This window comes from Lissotriton helveticus, chromosome 3_1, assembly GCF_964261635.1.
Source record: "Lissotriton helveticus chromosome 3_1, aLisHel1.1, whole genome shotgun sequence".
In the NCBI taxonomy this organism is placed as follows: domain Eukaryota; kingdom Metazoa; phylum Chordata; class Amphibia; order Caudata; family Salamandridae; genus Lissotriton; species Lissotriton helveticus.
This window is the reverse complement of record NC_136061.1, coordinates 126,403,971-126,423,500: the sequence shown is the minus strand read 5'-3', so window position 1 is coordinate 126,423,500 and position 19,530 is coordinate 126,403,971. Positions and strand designations below refer to the sequence as shown.

Below are 19,530 nucleotides of genomic sequence, written 5' to 3'. Positions count from 1 at the left end.
GTAAATGACAATGCCATTTATTTATATCTTTTAAAAACAAAAATAATGTCGAGCAATGCCAAAGGACGAGACCATTGCATTGTAAATGCTTGTTATATTGTGTGTTTGAAAATAACACTTTTTGAAAATGGGTATTTTCTTGCTTAGCCATCCCGTGTGCCTCTGCTGGTTTGTGGATTGACTGTCTGGCTTTGGAGTGACAGGGGCTGAGGATGTGCATTTACTGTAGACAGCCACAGGGGTTGAGATTTGTCCTGCCTTCCCTGCATAAGTCCGGGCTGGGCTGCATTTAGAGTAGGGGGAGGAGATTTCCTTGCACCTGAATGGGTCTAGTCTGCCTTACACAATACTGTCGCCACCATTGCCGGGAAGCGGGACCAAAGAGGACAACATTGGTTTTGACTTAGCACAGAGCCTCTCTGCCACCAAAGAACAAAGGGAAATGAGATATAAATATTGGGGCACAGATACCAGAACTTGAGAACACTTCTGGAATTCAAGAGGAACCTTTTCCAAGGATAAAAGCTGGAGAAACTGAAGGAGAAGTACTGCCCCTTTGCTTTGTGCTGTCTGGGGTTGGCCTGCAGTGGCTGTTTTTGCCAATGAGAGGACAAGGACTTAGCTGTGTGCTTTGTCCCATGCCTGAGGAAGATCTCCAAGGTCTTGAAGTAGAGCTTGCCTCCTGTTCAGAAGTTTCAGGGACACAAATACTTCACCCCCAGTCCCTCTGAACTCAACTGCGGGGAGTTCTGACCTGCCAAGAGGTGTCAAGAAGTGCCACTGTTATGGGCCTCTGTAGGTTGTGCCTGGGGCTGGTGTGGTAAATAAATAAATAATTACCGGTACTATTTTTCTATGCATTAACTAAAAAGGATAGCTCAATAAATAAGAGGCAGAATCCGGGGTATCTGAGTCATACGGGCTTTAATTAGATGGCTCGAGCCAATGGACCATCGGGTTCCATCACCTGCGAAGGTTCAGGAAGGGACAGACACAGGGAAAAGGGGAATGGCAGCCTCGCCATGTCATATTAACATCATACAGTATATATAGTAAAACAGTACAATTGCATTGAATACAGTGGGCGTAACAAGTGACAAACGAAAAGATAAGAACATATGGGCGTGAAAAGAAGGCGTGCACAGGGCGTGCACGGAGACCTGTGATGTGAACGTCACAGAAGTGTCATAAATGGGTGGATACATGGAGGGGGCTACCTGGGCAGCTGGAACCTTTAACCTACTGGTGCGCGCAAAACGGGCCATGACGTGTAACTGGGAAGAGCTGGGGCTCTGACTTCTAGCACTAGAAGAGGAGACTAAAGTCTGGGATGTCAGGACGACATGTACCTATAGCATATCTGATATCTCGTGTTTGGAGAACATGTTGCTTGAATCTAAATGTCATCAGGGCAAAGGCTACTTGTCACTAAGGCTAGTGCATGCATATATTTCCTAATGTATTGCGTGTGCTATGAATCTTCTATGGACATTAATTCAGTAATTCTCTTGCATGGAGACAGGAAGACTAGACTATAGATGAAGATGTTTATGCGGTTCGTTAGCTAGGAATGTGAAGCCGGTGAGCTGAACTGATAACTAGAGGCATAACATATTCTTGGCAGACAGGCAGGCAGGCCAGGCCGGGCACCGCGCTGCTTGGCAGAAAGTAAGTGAAGGGTCAGGGATGCGGGAGGGGCTACATCGCTCCTCGGAGTGGTTTCAGGAGACTTGAGGCTTGAATCTGATGTCCGGGCCCTATGAGGCCTAGAAACGGGGACAACTCGATGATTTAACGTGCACAATGTAAAGACGTTGGCAACATAGGCCTAAAAGCCTAATTCACGTTGCTTTCACGGGGGACTGGATAACTGGCATACTAACGTTGGACACAACTATAGTTGCGTCTGTATTCGGGCAAGGGGGGTAAATATGCATATCGATCATGCACATATAACATATAATGGGGAACACGTAGGGACACATGACAGGGCAAAATTCAATTTTCCTCATTCCCTCCTTGTTCCCTACGTTTCCCTCAGGAAACATCAATATTCATGATACCATCTATCTGTTCATACAGCATCATTTGCTCGTCTCTTATTTTCTGGGAATGGGACTTTGGACTTGGAATACAAGAGGTAGCGCACAAGCCGCAAATCGCAGGGCCACATTGTAAACAGAGACAACAACTGAATATGATCATTACTACTACACCCAGAAATGATAGTACTTTACATCCCCAGGCAGATATTATACTCCAGAGCCAACCGGACCATGTCCAGGTGCCTGGATTCTGGTGTAGCTGATGGGCAATTTTATGAAGTCTTGTTATAGCTGAATATACAGACGGTGCGTTATTAGGAATGAAAATGCAACAACTAGATCCGATGACTCTACAAGCTCCGCCCCTATCGGCCAGTATGACGTCAAGAACAAGGCGGTTCTGAAGAACGACAAATCTCATAGCAGATTGCTCTTCTGTTAAGTTACCTAGGGCGGAAGTAGTCTCATTCACTACTGCTTCAAGGGTTCTGGTTAACCTACGTATTAACTTACTATTCTGGATAGGTCCTATGAAGAAAAAGAAACCTTTATTGAAGTCTGTATACTGTTCTAAGGCAGTTTCAGTTTGATCGACAATTGGGGACTCGATCTCCCTTCTATGTCTGATGTGTACTAGATGTGTATTTCTGTGATAATCGGATGGGGCTAGGAAAACTGGTGGCAGTAGGAAGGCAATGTAACATGTTCCATCCCAATCTAGGGGCAGACGTACATATGCGGTCTGACCACATGTGGTAAATAAATAAATAATTACCGGTACTATTTTTCTATGCATTAACTAAAAAGGATAGCTCAATAAATAAGAGGCAGAATCCGGGGTATCTGAGTCATACGGGCTTTAATTAGATGGCTCGAGCCAATGGACCATCGGGTACCATCACCTGCGAAGGTTCAGGAAGGGACAGACACAGGGAAAAGGGGAATGGCAGCCTCGCCATGTCATATTAACATCATACAGTATATATAGTAAAACAGTACAATTGCATTGAATACAGTGGGCGTAACAAGTGACAAACGAAAAGATAAGAACATATGGGCGTGAAAAGAAGGCGTGCACAGGGCGTGCACGGAGACATGTGATGTGAACGTCACAGAAGTATCATAAATGGGTGGATACATGGAGGGGGCTACCTGGGCAGCTGGAACCTTTAACCTACTGGTGCGCGCAAAACGGGCCATGACGTGTAACTGGGGAGAGCTGGGGCTCTGACTTCTAGCACTAGAAGAGGAGACTAAAGTCTGGGATGTCAGGACGACATGTACCTATAGCATATCTGATATCTCGTGTTTGGAGAACATGTTGCTTGAATCTAAATGTCATCAGGGCAAAGGCTACTTGTCACTAAGGCTAGTGCATGCATATATTTCCTAATGTATTGCGTGTGCTATGAATCTTCTATGGACATTAATTCAGTAATTCTCTTGCATGGAGACAGGAAGACTAGACTATAGATGAAGATGTTTATGCGGTTCGTTAGCTAGGAATGTGAAGCCGGGGAGCTGAACTGATAACTAGAGGCATAACATATTCTTGGCAGACAGGCAGGCAGGCCAGGCCGGGCACCGCGCTGCTTGGCAGAAAGTAAGTGAAGGGTCAGGGATGCGGGAGGGGCTACATCGCTCCTCGGAGTGGTTTCAGGAGACTTGAGGCTTGAATCTGATGTCCGGGCCCTATGAGGCCTAGAAACGGGGACAACTCGATGATTTAACGTGCACAATGTAAAGACGTTGGCAACATAGGCCTAAAAGCCTAATTCACGTTGCTTTCACGGGGGACTGGATAACTGGCATACTAACGTTGGACACAACTATAGTTGCGTCTGTATTCGGGCAAGGGGGTAAATATGCATATCGATCATGCACTTATAACATATAATGGGGAACACGTAGGGACACATGACAGGGCAAAATTCAATTTTCCTCACTGGGAACTGCAAAATACTTAAGAACTGTGAAAATCGATGCATCGCCTGGTTCCGACCCATCGCAGCGGTGCGAACAGAATTTCCGATGCATCGCTGCAGCCGAAGAAGCAACACAGCGCCTACCCACGGCTGAAGTGTCTGCCGTGCGTTGAGTTCGTGCACCCATCTCCAAGGTCCGAGACCACCGCACTGACTGACGCAGGCCCTACTGTGTAAGACCCGATGCATTGAGGGGACGCCGCTGAGATCGTTGCAGTGCCTGTTTGCTGCCACCCGACCATCAGCGCATCTTGGATCTTCACACATCGCATTGTCCCAGATCGTCATGCATCGCATCGAGGCACCAGGTCTGTCTCATCGCTGGGGGGGTTGCAGTAAGAAACCGATGCATCACCTCCCCAATGCAGTAAGAAACTGATGCATCACCTCCCCTGCACAGCAGTAATGAACCAACCCATCCCCTCCCCCTGGAGCAAGGAACCGACACATCACCTTCCCTGCGACCCTTCTTGCTTGTGGTTTTGACACATCCCAGGTACTTTGTGTTGAAAGTGTTGCATCCATTATTTTCTATGGACAGAACAGTTTTTTACCTTCTAAAAGTCATATTTTGATTATTGTATTGTGGATATTTGACGTTTTGGTCTTGTTTGGTTTAGATAAAGATTACTTATTTTCCTTAACTGGTGTGGTGTCCATTTGTAGTGTTTTCACTGTATTACTGTACGTGTGCACAAAAGGTTTACACATTGCCTCTGAGATGAGCTTGTCTGCTCGTGCCAAGCTACCAATGGGGTGAGCAGGGGTTATTTTAGAAGTGTATCCCCTTTACCCTGACTTGGAAGAACGGTCTCTACTTGGACAAAGGTACCTATGTCTGCCAACTAGAGACCCCCATTTCTAACAATAAGCAATAAAAGAAAATCCACAAAGCAAGGAAAGGGTGCAAACCTACAGGCTGTTACTATGTTCCCTGGTGGAGTTGTAAAATGACCTACAGTAGCCTCATATAGTACTGTTCCCTTAATTCAATTATAAAGAGAAAGCTTGCAACTGAGCATACTTTTCCATTTGTTTTTTTTTTGGAAGTGAGATTTTTGCTAGGTTGCATTCTAAAAATGCACTATTGTGGTTTATTTAGCATCTCACTTCCAATAAAAAACAAATGTAAATGGAAGCTCAGCTGCAATCTTTTTTAAATAATTGTATTAAAAGACAGGGAGGCAGAACTGCTGTTTGCATGCGTTATCATATTGAATTAAAAGACACCCTGTTGTTATGACCCATTTTAAAAAATGTGATACACAAATGAGAATGGTTGGACACCTGTGCCCCTGAAACATACTGACATCCCATTTAAAGATACACACTGCAATGCTATTGCAAGCTAATATACAATAGCATGTTTCAGACAGTTCCACAAAAGGTAACAAAATTAAAAACAAACGTTAGAGAGAGGGAGTTTCGCTCCATTGGGATTTAGGTATTTAGAAAGTAAAACATCATATTTGGATCTGTTACCTTTCTCTATAATCTGGGGAAAGGCTAAAAACATGAATACAACTGTGTGCAATGACAAGTGGGCAGTAAGGCATAAACAATACAATATTTATACACTCTTATTACAACACAACCAGCATCAGAGCTATGCGCAAGAGCAGAGATAGCTTACAGCGATGCTCGTTGTTTCACACATTGGTAACATGAATGCATTAATTTCAAGCAAAAGTACTGTTGTATTATGTTATACATGAGTAGGGCCTTACTTATTATATGTGAAAACTTCAAACATGTGGACAACGCATCATGTTGTACTTTCCCACACTCAATAGGTCACCAGAGTTAACAGAACAACTTAAGGTCAATTAGGGGAACAACTCGAGGGTAAAGCCAATTGCTTCTAACATCTGCAAATGTGCGAAAAATGCTTGGGCAATTTAATCCAGGCAAGCAGAAATGGGGAACCTAGTACAATGAAATGTTGCCAAGTTTGCATGCAGAAAGACATCCTCTGAAGGCTTCTGGTTTGGTCTTTCGGTTAAATAAGCCTTAAAGGCCACAGAAAAATAAAATTTCTAAACAGTATCTACAATGTGTGTGCCCTTTGGAGGTTGTGCTTCGAGATGGGACTGAGCAAAGACTATTGCATATTACGTGTGCAAAATAATCTCACTTTTCCAGCTGAAACGCGGCATGCCAGTGTGTTTAAAAGGTTTGGTGAGCGGTGCATAACAAAACTAAAAAATAAGGCGTGGCCGCTATTCTTAAAGGTGAATGAAGTGGGCGTGACTCCCTGCTTTATTCAGAGGTAGCGACCGTGCTGTTAATATGAAAGTGAAAAGCGGACGACGTGCTGCAATATAAAGCGCTGCACCGGTGTTGTTGATATAAAAGCGGGCGCCATGCTGAAACCTAAAGTTCTGGGAAGGACATGGCTTTTGTAGTTCGGACTGGACTGTTCCCATGGGGCACAGAGTCAGCGCTGATTTGCATATCGCCATTGTCTAACCCAGGGTGGTGTGGAGTGGAAAAACGATGGATTTGGGCCCAGATCTTTGGACTGGGGTGAATGTGTGACATTGATCCACATTCTGTCCATCACTGTTGTGTTTGCAGAAACCTAAAGTGCGGCACCTGGAGGCGGAACGGGTATGTGGGGCTGCAAGCCACGGGTGCCAATGTCGACTGTGTTCATTGATTTGGGAAACCCGTGCTTAGGAGAGGATGTGGTCTCACTGCTAGCCTGCCGACTTTAGAGCTGGGAAACCAAGGTTGGAGCCTCGGGGTCGACTCCACGTCCTGTGATTCTGGGCAAATCACTTAATCTCCCTGTTCCTACCAAAACAAGCGTTGGCATAGCCAATAGGTCTCGCTTTTGGGACCTTATAAGTATTTAGTTATGCAGCAGAATAACCATGGTGCAACAACACCAACTGTTGCGTGGCTAAACACTTATAAGGTCCCAAATGCGAGACCTATTGGCTATGCCAATGTTTGTCAATAGCATATTGTAAGAAATTGGGTCACTGGTTGAGGAGGGCGAAACCCTTACTCAAGCAGAAACCACAATATTTGTCAAAGTGAGGCACAGGCAAAACCCAAATTAACCTGTGCTCAACCTTCTGGTAGCTTGGCACAGAGCAGTCAGGCTTAACTTAAAGGCAATGTGTAAAATGCATTTATGCAGCACTTCAAGCTGTAATCAAGTGAGGAGAATTCCACAGCTATTTCGTAAAATAGAGTAAAATTTAAGTAAAATAAATCAAGACCAAAACAACAAAAATCCAATCAGTAGAACAGGAGATATGCAAGTTTAAAGATGATGTCAGTGAAAATAGCTCCACAAAGCACAAGCTGTGGATATCTGGTCACGCTAAACTGGGACAAAGTCAATAATTCAGGTCAACAGCGATGGCCGGCTAGAGGGACCCAGTTAGGCTTTCTGAAAAAGAGCACCTTAAATCCTGGTTGTGAAGACTTGCGGAGTCCCATATTGGGGCTGCGTCATGCGGTCGAGGTGATGTGTTGGTTCTGAGTAGCTGCTAGCATGCGGTGTGAGGTCTTGTGCTGTCAGAGGATCCCATCGATGAGGGCTTACGATGGGCAGTACTGTGTTAAGGATGCACTGTGCAGCTGAGGTGATGCGTCTGTTTTGAGGAGCTGCAAGGCAGTCACTTCCTTCATCCACTACAGACTTTGATTGGAAGAAACCCCGATACCTGAACCCAAGGGCCTGAAGGAGTGCACTGAGTGCTTTGCAAAGGATTGGTTACTGCCTACATTAAGACTATGTTCTACAATGACCACTGGGTTCTAAACTTCAAACACTAATGCCCTGAATCCAGCTGAATAGATGTATAATACTTTTAAACTAATTGAAATGAAGCACTAGTTTTCCTTAAAATTAAAAAAATAATGTTTGTAGTTCTACAAAAAGAACAATTTCATATTGCACATTTGTGCTAAACGATGCCAAATATCAGAAATATGTTTTGCAAGAAGTTAGGCATAAGACATAACTCGACCATTTTCTAGCCTAATGGGTTGACACAGCCTGATATGTTTTCGTTCTATGTTTTGCAAAGAGTATTTACTGACTACAGATACACCCTGTCAATAAAAACCCCATTAAGAACCCTTTGAAAGAATTTCCCTGTCAATTAGACTGCAGATGGATTCTACTGTCCCACTTTTCCAGCCAATGTAATATACTAGATCATATTAACAGCGCCACCTTGTCAATAAAGCAGATCTGAATCCTGTTAATGGAGTTAGACTGTGTCAATAGAATTGGTCTCCTATTTATCAGGCTCCCCAGCATTTGTAAGATTTGAAAAACTAGATTATAGGGTCGCAATGCACAGGACTAGTTCTGCCATACAAAATCCTTTTAATAATCCTACCTTGCACTCCGATGCAACATTTGTCTAATAATGTTTTATCTGTTGCATAAACTTCAGGCATCAGAACATCACATCACTACTAAGGGCCTGATTACGTGTGCCCTGCCAATGAAATTAATAATTACTGTGTCTGATGAAATCTGACACCCAGGTGTACAGAATTTATGGGTTGTGATAAATATCGCAATAAATATCAGAGTTTGGCCTGATTACCACTCCATAATCCTTATGTCCTGGTATATGCCAGCCATTTGACAGTCATTAGCATCTGGCAAATTTAACTAGGAGGGTGAAGAATGTATTGCACTTGGTAATTACTGCATGCAATAAACGTTGCACAGCTTATAACTGTGATCCCTGCACAGCGTTGTGCATGGATCACCATTTACAAGGGCCCTCATAATCAGACCCTAACAGTTTTAGAAATAACACACACTGCAATTCTTGCTCGCCCTATGCAACTCAAAAGTTGGAGAACACAGCCTGCCTTCTTTGCGTGCATGAAGTGGAAGGACCTTCAGTGGCGTTCTGCCTGCAGACAACACCATCTGTGCTGCACAGTATCAACATTAACTATGAAAAACCCCCACCGTAGAACGTCATTCAAGGGACGTGCTTCGATTTCAGGGCTCAGTAGGTCTCTGAGCTATACACCGTGCTATCATGAATGTGTCATAATATTCCCTTAGTACTGTCTGGCTCCTATAACTACAGCTTATGCACATGAGTAACCACAAAAATGTGGTGCCACCCTCTCTCCCTAACAGCGGCGGTACATACAGCTGACCGGGAGGCGCAGCGACCCTAGAGGAAGGGCTGGGTCGCCCCCCCCTTGCGCTCCCCCATCCTTTCTGGTTGGCAAACATAGGGCACGACAGAGGCAGGACGTGAGAGCGAGCCAAGGGAAAGGCCAGCGAGTGACCAAGAGAGTTTCCGTCCGGGCACGCTGAGGGCATTGTATTAACTGCTTTGAATGAACTAGCCCAGAACAGAAGCCCACGTTAGGCTCGGTTAAGAAAAAATAAAACACGTCTGCACAAAAAGCATGTAATTGTGTTAAAAAGTGCCACATGTTGTTCTTATCCAATGAACTCGATTGGGCGAACCACTTAATGTGGATTTAAAAACAAAGGTACGGCATGGCAGCTAAAGGTCAGGAATCAAGTGCTCAATTATATTTTCTGGAAACATATGGGTGCACTGAAACCTAATGATCGAATCTGAAACGCTTTAATGCACCTTTTATCTCCGACCCCCACCATGTTAACTGGCCTTCATTACCCAGGCCCCGGGATCCTGTTTTAAACAATTAGCCAGCTGAAAGGATCTGCTATTCCCTCATCACTTGTTTCAAATTATGTCAGAGATAAACAGGGACAATACAGCGAGATCTCTTTACATTACACTGTTTATGCCCTGCTTTTGCTCCGAACTTTCCACATGTAACGTGCCTCCTGTTTACTCGTCAGGAAAGAAAGGAAACAAGAAGGCGAGGAGTAGCAGGGCATGACAGCAGCCACAAAAGCTGATTAGGAGCAGAGGAATCCACATGCGATTGTCATTTCTTTACACCTGCCTAATCAGTGGCAAAATTGAACCAGCGCCTTGCACGGCAGCAAAGGAAGGGGGCCTGCACGATTCCCTTGCGGGAGCGTGCAGCAAGGCGTGATGATTGGGACCATATGTTGCCACCAAATGGCGCTGCGCGCTCCCGCAAGGAAATCGCTAGACGTGCACGTGTTGCCATTGCAAGCAACGCATGCACGTTTTTGCCCCCAAAGCTGTGCCGGTGGCTTTAGGTCTCTCTCCTATGCAGCGCATGCGCGCTGCGTAGGCGAGACCTAAAAAATGAATTTGTCCCTGTGTAACGTAACTGGTGCTCATGTGAAGCGCTCCAATACCTTTGTGTTGAGTTTGCCCTATATAAATCTGCAAAAAAAAAACAACAAAAAAATGCGTGGCTGCTACTCTGAGACCTGAAGCGTGCTTCGTGCTTGAAAACATACCATAAAGCATGTCTTTCAACGACGGGGCTTTAAAGAAAATATATTATGGCATGAGCAGTGTTAATAACGCGGCCGCCATTCCTGAATAAAAAAACACGTTAAGCATGGCTGCACATACAATACGAAAATATTAGGTAACAGCGTTGGTATTGGTACAACACAACCCCTGGTGCAGACCATCAGAACTTTTCATCCAGATTATCTTTGCACATGTGCCCAGAAGCTGTGGTCACATTGAGGTCCCTTGCTTTGTAAATTAAACGTAATCTACTGCCAGAGGAACTGTGAGGTTTGCCAGCTGTTGCGTTTTCCACATAATTAACCCCTTCCATGCTCATGACGAGCTGAGCTCGTCATGAGTTGCGCCGCTCGCATGCTCATGACAAGCTCAGCTCGTCATGTAACGCGGTAAGTCGAAAAAAGCCGCACAGCGCAAAAATGACCGCAGCACGCACGCGGTTAATGATTTACTGTACTTGCCACATAATTAGCTGTCTGCTGCATAATACGCAGAGGCTAACAAAAAACATTTTGTATGTTAAATGGAAGGAAAGTTAAAAAAAAAATAAGGCTGCCACACGTTCCCATGCAGTCGTCAGCCTACCGCAATATGAGAGAGGGGAAGAGAGCAGAGAGTGATGCAGTCTTGCAATCGGAAGAGGGTCCAGAAGAAGACTGGCTGAAAGAGGGAAGACGGAGTTTGAATTGACAGAGGGCACAAGGGGGCACTGGACCCTGAGCAGAGAGGTGGGGCACATGAAAAAAAAGCACTCAGTCAACACAGATCACCCGCGGATCCTGCAGGTGAGGGGCACAGCTCCACCGGCCCGGTGGGTACTGTGACTCCAAGATCGACACAAAAGGAGGAACAGACAGGCAAAAGGATTAACATAGGTGCCGTACCAGCTAGCCACAACCTGAAGGGTAATTAATCCAGAGTGTTTTGCCAATTGCAGCTTTCATGCATGTCATGAGACTCCACTACATAAGAGCTATCCTAAAACAGGTCAGATAGCCCAACGTGTCTGCTAGCACTACACCCACGCCCTCGATCTGCTACAGGCCCTATAGCCCAAGATTAAGGCATGGACGCTCACAGAGAGCATCACCACTGGTGACCATTGGTGCTTTATGGTCTGCTTCCCAGATCTCAATGCCTTGTTAATTTACTTACCTGGGCTTGGACCTTCCTTAATTTGCAGGGTCTCTGGTCATCAGACATGTGGTGTGCTCCTATAATGTGCCTGCTTCAGCGCATGCATGAAGGTGGCTACTGATCCCAGGCGCATACGGGGTATACATTTAATACAGCAATGCTATTGCGCTACTATTTAAAGTTGGTTTTCACTAAAGCATGAAAAAAGTTAGAAATTATTTGTACAGCATCCGCTTGTAGGAATTGGCTCATTGCAGCAGAGGAATCCGCCAGCCTCACACCGAAGCAAGCTGATGGCTGGACACAGCGACGGCTGCACCGGAAGTCGTGGCACTGGAAACAGGAAAAAGATTTCTCCTACCAACATATCAACAATGGAAGCGGAAAGGGAACTGTAATTTACTGGTGCGCCGCAGCCTTGAAGGGAAGTGAGGTATGGCCAAAGCGAACGACTAAGGAGGCAGCAGAGAAGAGCAACGCAGAAGTGCACCAGTGGTAAGCAGGAAATGGGAAAAAGCGGGGGGAAAGTTGTAGTATTGATAACAGCAAAACACAGAACCAGAAACCGGTCCTCGGAAAGCTTGTTTCGAGTCCAGGGAATGCATGGCTTGGCAGTTCGGGCTGGACTGTTCCCATAAGGCACATGGTCAGACTGATTTGCATATGGCCATGTCTGAACTGGGGTGGCAGAGTGGGCTAAAGAACGGTGATGGATTAAACCGAGATATGTTGACTGGGTGTGAGTGTTTGATTGGTTCGGATGCTCCGTCACCACCCCCTTTTGTACGATGTAGTATTGATAACAGCAGGACTTGCAGGTAGCACATGCGTGCTGATGCTCGACCTAAAAAGGGATCAATGACATCAGATTCCTGCTATATCTCACTGAAGAGGCCCAGTAGGTTTAACCTGGTCTGGTGTTATTTATGTTGTTATCTGGAGTGGACCTGGCCTGACAGTTCCGTCTGGACTATTTTAATTTGAGTAGGACCAAATATTATTGAAATATGGCTGGCCTCTGTCTTAAGTGCCAGAGTAGGTGAAAAACGATTGACTGAAATGCAGCTCAAACGAACACCACCGGCTGAGATTCATTGAAGCATTTCTTTCATCACTTTGCTGTGTGCTGCAAGATAAATATTTTACATATTGTTTTCTATGGATTGCTTTCACTAACTACAGATGAACATTTCATCTGAGATGTAAATAAGCATTTCAGTTGACAACGGGACCCATATCTTTGAATACCCCTCACACTTGGACTGTCTGTCTACTACAAACAGGAGAAAGGAATGTTTGATATAATCTCAGCCGCTTTTGATCACTTGGGCTGCATTCTAGTCCATCTATTTTGCCCACTGAGAGACTCTAGACAGAGACGAAGCATGTACAATTCTTTCTGTTTGGTGCCTCAGAAGAAACTACTGTAGTGACCTTTTCCTTCATTGGAGGCCAGCTGACATTTGTGTGTCTCGCTACAAGACTGCTATGTTGTGGCAAGATATTTAGAGGGTGGGACAATTGTCAGGAAAGGGATATCGAGGCCTCTGAGAGTGACAGGAGAAATGTCGGAAATGTGCATGTCAGAGTGTGGTGTGACTGACCATGCCTGCAAGTGAATGATTAATTGCATGCCTGCAAGGAATGGCTGCAGGTTTGAAGCAAAGATATATTCGAGGAGCTAATTACTGGTTTATTTGAGAGGAGCCGTAAGGTGAGGTACACCTAAGGCGGTGAGCTTCCTCCCTGCACCCCTGAGGGTAAAGGTGGGAGGAAAGATTGGTGTTTTCTTCTGATGATCCCTAGACGGATAGCAGCTCTCCGTGAGACGATGGGGTGCCCGAAGAACTAAATAGTACAAAGCCCGGATAGCTCGAACCACTGGTGGGTAGATACTGCAGCGCCTCTTTGGACCTGTGCAGTCCCAGCGGCCAAAGACATGCAGGAAGATGGAGAGAAGACATCAAAAACTGAAACTCCCAATCTCCCGGCGAGGAAGTAATTTGACGAGGTTTGGCAGATCACCATTGTAGGACCAGCAGCCCAGGAGGATAGGTTAATTTATTTATTTAGAGAGTTTTTTTATAACTGGAACATGACCCTTGCGGTTATCAGAGCGATTTACAGAGAGCAGAGAACACAAGGCAATAATTTCATATTCGAGAAAAATACAGGATAAGGTAGAACCCAGAAGAGGGTGGGTACAATTTATTATTGTTCAGAGAACAGAGGCAAACAAGCAATAAGAACAATAATATCATAGTCAAGACAACTATAGGATCAGGCAGTATCGAGGAAGGGGAGGGTAATAATGTCAGGACTGAAGAGTTTAAAACAGTCAAGTAGAAAGTGAGCAGTAGTCATGAGTGTGCTTGAGGACTCGGAATGGGTACGAAAAGATGTGATCTTAGGAAATATGACAACAATTTGTTCATAAGGAGTACTTTGACTTTTTTCTTGAAGGATACAATTGAGGTATCCGTTCTGACTTCAGGGAGCAATGTGTTCCAAATTATCTGGGAAATCCCAGAGAAAGATTGGTTGTAAGTTTTCTTTTTGTGGAATCTCTGTGGTTTCAGAAGTAAGGTGTTGGAGCTTCTGGAAGATCTGCAGCTACTAGAAAATTTGAGCTTCTGAGCGAGATATATAGGGGTTTTGAGGTGGAGAGTTTTATGTGTCATGCAGGCAATTTTTAGCTGGATTCTTTCTTCGCAAGGGAGCCAGTTAAGGGATTTCAGATCACGAGTGATGTAGTCGTTTGAGCCGGTGATTAGCCTTGTAGCAGAGCTGAACGAGGCTCTTAGAGGAGCCATTTTGTATCTGGACTGGCCACAGAGGGTTGCACTTCCATAGTCCAACCTGGGAATCACTACTCAACATCCCTGCACCTATAGCAGTGGTGTAACAAAACTTGAGAGAGCATCTCTGCAAGGTATGTGGAGGGGCCCCCTCCGGACTCAATCAGAAACTCTCCGGACAGCGTACTGTGCTAAAGGGGCCCCCTCGAGCTTGAATCCCCCCGCACTGTGGGGGCTGCGGGGCCTTGTGTTACAACCCAGACCTATAGATGGGCATGTGAACCCTCTCCTGTTGTGAAGTATACAGATGAGTACCTATTACATTCTATCATGCACGATAGGCAGTGGGGTGGCTGCTAAGCTACCTTAGGGTTGCATGTTCATTGTCTGCAAATATATCAGCTCAAGTCCATGCAGCAGTGTACTTCTTTTGTTTACTACAATCTACTTACTAGGTGCTTGAACAAGGTTTCATGTTTGCACAATAGTAAGTGAAAATTAAGCGAGCCACCTACATACTCTTTAGAAACTCCATACACTGATATATAGATGTTACAAGAATGCTGCAGAAATTTCTTTATGTAGTGCCTCCACTTTGTGTCATTAGAACCCATTTCTTTCAGGCTCTTTGTGCTCTCTGCAATATAAGAAGGGCAAATACATCATTCCAGAACATAAGGTGCATAATGTGCGGTGACGTACATAACCATCGGTCGGCCTGATTTGAAATGTGTACGTTGTTACATATACAGTTTTTCATGTAATGAATCCAAGCAGTTCGACTAAGTGCTTTCCCCACATTCTGCAGCTTTTTTTTTGAGGGAGCAAAGCTGGTTTACAGAGATTCATTGAAGTCTTCAGGAACCTAGTAACTCCATTAGGATCAGTCCGAAAGCAAAAGAAGCCCATGGTAATTCTAAAATTGCGAATTGCTACCTGTGTAAAGGCTACTATCAAGGCTGCCTGTTTAGAATTGTGATTCCTGACCTTCCCCCTTCACTAGTCAACTCATCACCCCTTTCGCCTCAACCTCACACTTTTAGCTACTAAATATTGTCCTTGACACAGCACCAGCTCTAATATTCCAATGATAGCAACACATGGGCTTCAGCCGCGGCTGGCACTAAAACTTTTCAACACAATAGCACAAACATATAAACACCTGTCATACAGAGAAGTCATAAAACAATGAGAAAAGGCACGATGTAGTCAGAAAACAAAACAAAACAATGCTGCTGTAGATGCTGCCTGAATCACATCACTGTAGCATTTAGGAACAGCCAGAAGGCCCACAAGCTTGGCAGAGGCACCTTCTCTGCCCTCAGTGGTACTCCACCAGCGTTACCCCAAAGTAATCCCTGCCTGGTGGTGATCTCTATGTCTTCAGTGCACACGCTGCCTTTTGGGTCAGATACAACTCCGGTGAATGCCAGTGGGCTGCTGTGTATTTTTTAGCCTGCTCCACATTTATTTTCCCAGAAATAAACTCCCACTTTGAGTTAGCCTGGAAAAAAGTCAAAATAGCCATTATCCGACATGGAGGGAGTTTTCCCAAGTCTACCATGCTTCCCCAGCCTAGGAAAACCAGTGACGATTGCCCCTCCCGATTTCGAATTTGAGGCATGTCCCTGTGACCTGGCAGTTTTGTAGACAGGTTGTCAGGTTAGTGTTTTCCAACGACAGAGGCAGCGGAGGCAAAAAAAAATTGTGGGGGGGGGGGGAGGCGTTTATATAGCACGAACTCGACCCGAAGGTACCAGAGCGCTTTACATGAGCACCCGTTGCGTTACATACGGATACATTCATTTTGTTAAGCACGGGGCGATTAAGTGATTTGCCCAAAATACCAGGTTGGATGTCCCTGCTGAGCCTCAGGCGCGGTTACCCTTCTTCGAGGTCGCCAGCTCCAGCTGTTGGGCTACATTAAACATACGTTTGGAAGGTTGGGAGCTTTCCATTTATGTTGGTGCTCTTGTTTCTTCAAGTTCTAAATGTGTCTATATGCTGCATATTAGCTGTACCCCTGCCAGAAAAGGTACTTCTCCTCAAGCAATAGAACTGTCATCCTCCTAGCCATAACATTCAGCATTCATGCAAGATGTAAGAGTCGGTGTTCTGTCTTATATTACTGCAGTGATTCATTGCTTAAAATATAGAACTTTCTCTCTAATATGTCCGGAACAAATGTAATGTATGAATTGTGAACAATGGATATTTTTCATTAAAAGTGGAGCCAGAAATAAATATCTTTTGTTTGTTTCTCTAGGATGTTTAACTCAAATGAATGGTGAAGTTGAACTACCTCCGTCTGACGAAATAACAGCAGAAGGAGCAGAATAAATGAACCTCTTTTTCCCTAGATCACAAAATGGTCCATCAGGTGACGCATAACCGCAAGAGAAGGTCCTGTTTGTCCAATCCAAGACTACAGGGAACTCTGTTATTTGTGGTGACGTTCTTTGTCATCACCCCCAATCCGATTCACCTCATGACTAAGGAGCATCTGTCGACCAGCATGAAGGAAGGACAAGCAGCTGTTGAGTATCTGAAGCAACTACTTCCACCCATGAATGGGACATTGTCAACTCGTCTCCCTGGGGAGTCGGATGCCAAGACGCGGTTGGTAATCACAGTCATCACTGTCCGGAGGTCGCCCCAGTACCATTACTTAATGCAAGTGGTGTCACACTTTCAGCGCCTTCTGGCGGAATGTGGAAATGACTGTCCTCGTACACACCTCTTCATTTGCAATGTTGATCGAAAGCCAAGTAGCCATGAGGATGCCGTGATTTTGAACAGAATTTTCCATCACACTGAGCGGAACATCACTGACGCTCAATATATTACCACTGACCCTCAGCACATACATACCAATCCCTATGAGAAGGAGAAACAAGATTATATCTACTGCCTAGAAGAGACGCTATTGTCTTTCAGTCCTGAGTATGTGTTGCTGGTGGAGGATGATGCTGTACCCGAAGCAGACATCTTCAAAGTGCTGAACTATCTTCTGCAGTTCCGCTTTCCAGGGACGCCTCTTGGAGGTGCTTTGTATGTCAAACTCTATCACCCTGAGCGTCTGCAGAACTATCTGAACCCAGAGCCCATGAGGATTTTGGAGTGGGTGGGTGTTGGAATGTTTTTGGGCACAATCTTCAGCTTGTTGTATGCCCAGGCCAGTAGACAAACACGCCCCACCTGGCGTACGGTAATTTTCTTTGCCCTGTACAGCATGGTATCGGTGGAAATGTTTGGCCGCCACTACCTCTTGGAACTGCGCCGTCTGTCTCCCTCACTCTACAATCTGGCACCTGCCACAGAGTGCTGTACGCAAGCCATGCTATTCTCTACTTCATCAGCTCAGCGGGTGCTTGGATACCTGTCAAAGGTCAACTGCAAGCCAGGCTTTGCAAAGGACATAGCCCTTTATTCGGTCCTGCAGCAGACAGAGGAATGGGCTTTAGTGGTGGAACCCAATCTAGTGCAGCACATAGGAATCTTCTCAAGCCTCCCAAGGGGGAGGATTACATGAAAGTGATTGTGAAAATGTTACTGTCCAACTACAACCAGTCACTCACTAAACGCATTCTGGCAACTAAATAAACTGGTGGTGTTATACACGATTCAGGACATACCTGGTCAAATCTACCCCCCGTTTTCACACTGGTTCAGGGATATCCCATGTCTGACAGGTTTCAGGATATATTTGCTCAAATCAAGTCCACATCACACGTAGGTTTTAGGATACACCTGCTCAAATCTAACCCACATCTCTCACAGGTTTCAGAGTGCTGCTCAAATCTACTCTGTCTCATTCAGGTTTGAGGATAAACCTACTCAAATCTGGCCCACTTCCCACTCAGGTTTCAGGGTGTATCTGCTTAACAATAGACCACATCTTACACGTTTCAAGATCGACCTATTCAAACGTAGCCCACGCCACAAACAGTTTCGCAATATACCTGCTTGTCAAATCCAACCTGTGTAACTTGTGTTCAAAAGCCACTGCCATCTTGCGATTGTACATTGTAGATGAAATGCAGAGTGGCACATGATAAAAGCTGTGATGAATGGGGTAATATGTGATATTTTGATGAATATTTAGTAAAGTTTTTTGATTAACTAAATTACTTTTTATGACTTGTGACAAAGGACATCATTCTGTGGTTCTCGGGCACGAGCACACTGAGATGTAAACCTTTCATGGGCTAAGTGTTATAGTTTAGTCTGTAAAACACATATCCTAAGAAATCACTCTTCTGAGAGGGATGGGAAATTAAGGATCTGTCTCACCTGACGGTTGTCCAGCCTGTTTGCAGCATTTTCCTGAGCAGTGAACTTTTGACTCAGATATTACCCATCCTGCACATTTCAAGACAGACTATACCTCTAACATGCCTGACTGGTAACCGGCATTAATACAGTATTACCAGCCTTTCAGAAGCACAAGTCCGTTGTGAAATCTACTGGACTGACAGTGGGTTTTTCCTTCAGGTGGCTTCAAGGTTTTAAGATAGCCATTATAAGTTAGGTGGAAGATAACCATTATATGTTAGGTGGGTCATACACATGACTGAGACTGACCCAGTGCAGCCAGCCTAGCAGGTGCCAAGGCCCAGCCCCCACTTACATGTGAACGGTCCTCCGACCAGTCAAGGCCTGTTTGGACCCAGCTTCCTTGCCTTGAGGCTCCCGGGTTGAACGGTCCTCCGACAAGTCAAGATCCTATTGGATCCATCTCCCTTGCCTCGAGGCTCCCAGCTTGCTCTTTCGGCGCTCTCTCTTCTTCTGTCCACTTTTGACCCTCTCGTTTTCTCCTTTCTCTTTCAACCAATCCTTGGCCTATGCCAAGCCTTTTCACTCCTCTGACTTTTGCACTTTCACTTCACCTTTTTGTCAATCTTTCACTCTATATTTTCCTTGCTTTCTTTTTCACCTCTTGTGCCGTTGTGCTCTTCACTCGGTTTGTCACTCTTTTCAACCGTTATACTTCTTCCTTGTGACTTACTGCTCTTTTAATTCATTTTTTTCGAACTTTTCACCAGTTTTTCTGTTTGCTTTCCCTTTTACCCCTTGTGCCTTTTTCACTCGTTTTCTTGTGTCTTTTCCAACCATTTGAGGCTTTCTGCCCTCTGCTACTATACCTGCAGACCCTCACCCCCTCCAGTGCCTTTTC

General features: G+C 45.0%; 1 protein-coding gene across 7 annotated transcripts in view; it reads left to right on the top strand.

The window, feature by feature from the left end:
• Positions 1–18,481, top strand: part of LOC144822176 (GPI-N-acetylgalactosamine transferase PGAP4-like) — a 163,158-nt gene extending 144,677 nt beyond the window's left edge. For 6 of the 7 annotated variants that reach the window (XM_078679362.1, XM_078679360.1, XM_078679361.1 and 3 more), the window contains one exon: positions 16,621–18,481. In XM_078679362.1, the coding sequence (XP_078535488.1) occupies positions 16,723–17,886 (1,164 nt within the window). In that variant the 5' untranslated portion in view covers positions 16,621–16,722 and the 3' untranslated portion in view covers positions 17,887–18,481. Of the gene's footprint in view, positions 1–11,783; positions 12,052–16,620 lie in introns of all 7 variants that reach the window. The other variant, XM_078679363.1, reaches the window with a different exon arrangement.
• The last annotated feature ends 1,049 nt before the right edge of the window (positions 18,482–19,530 follow it).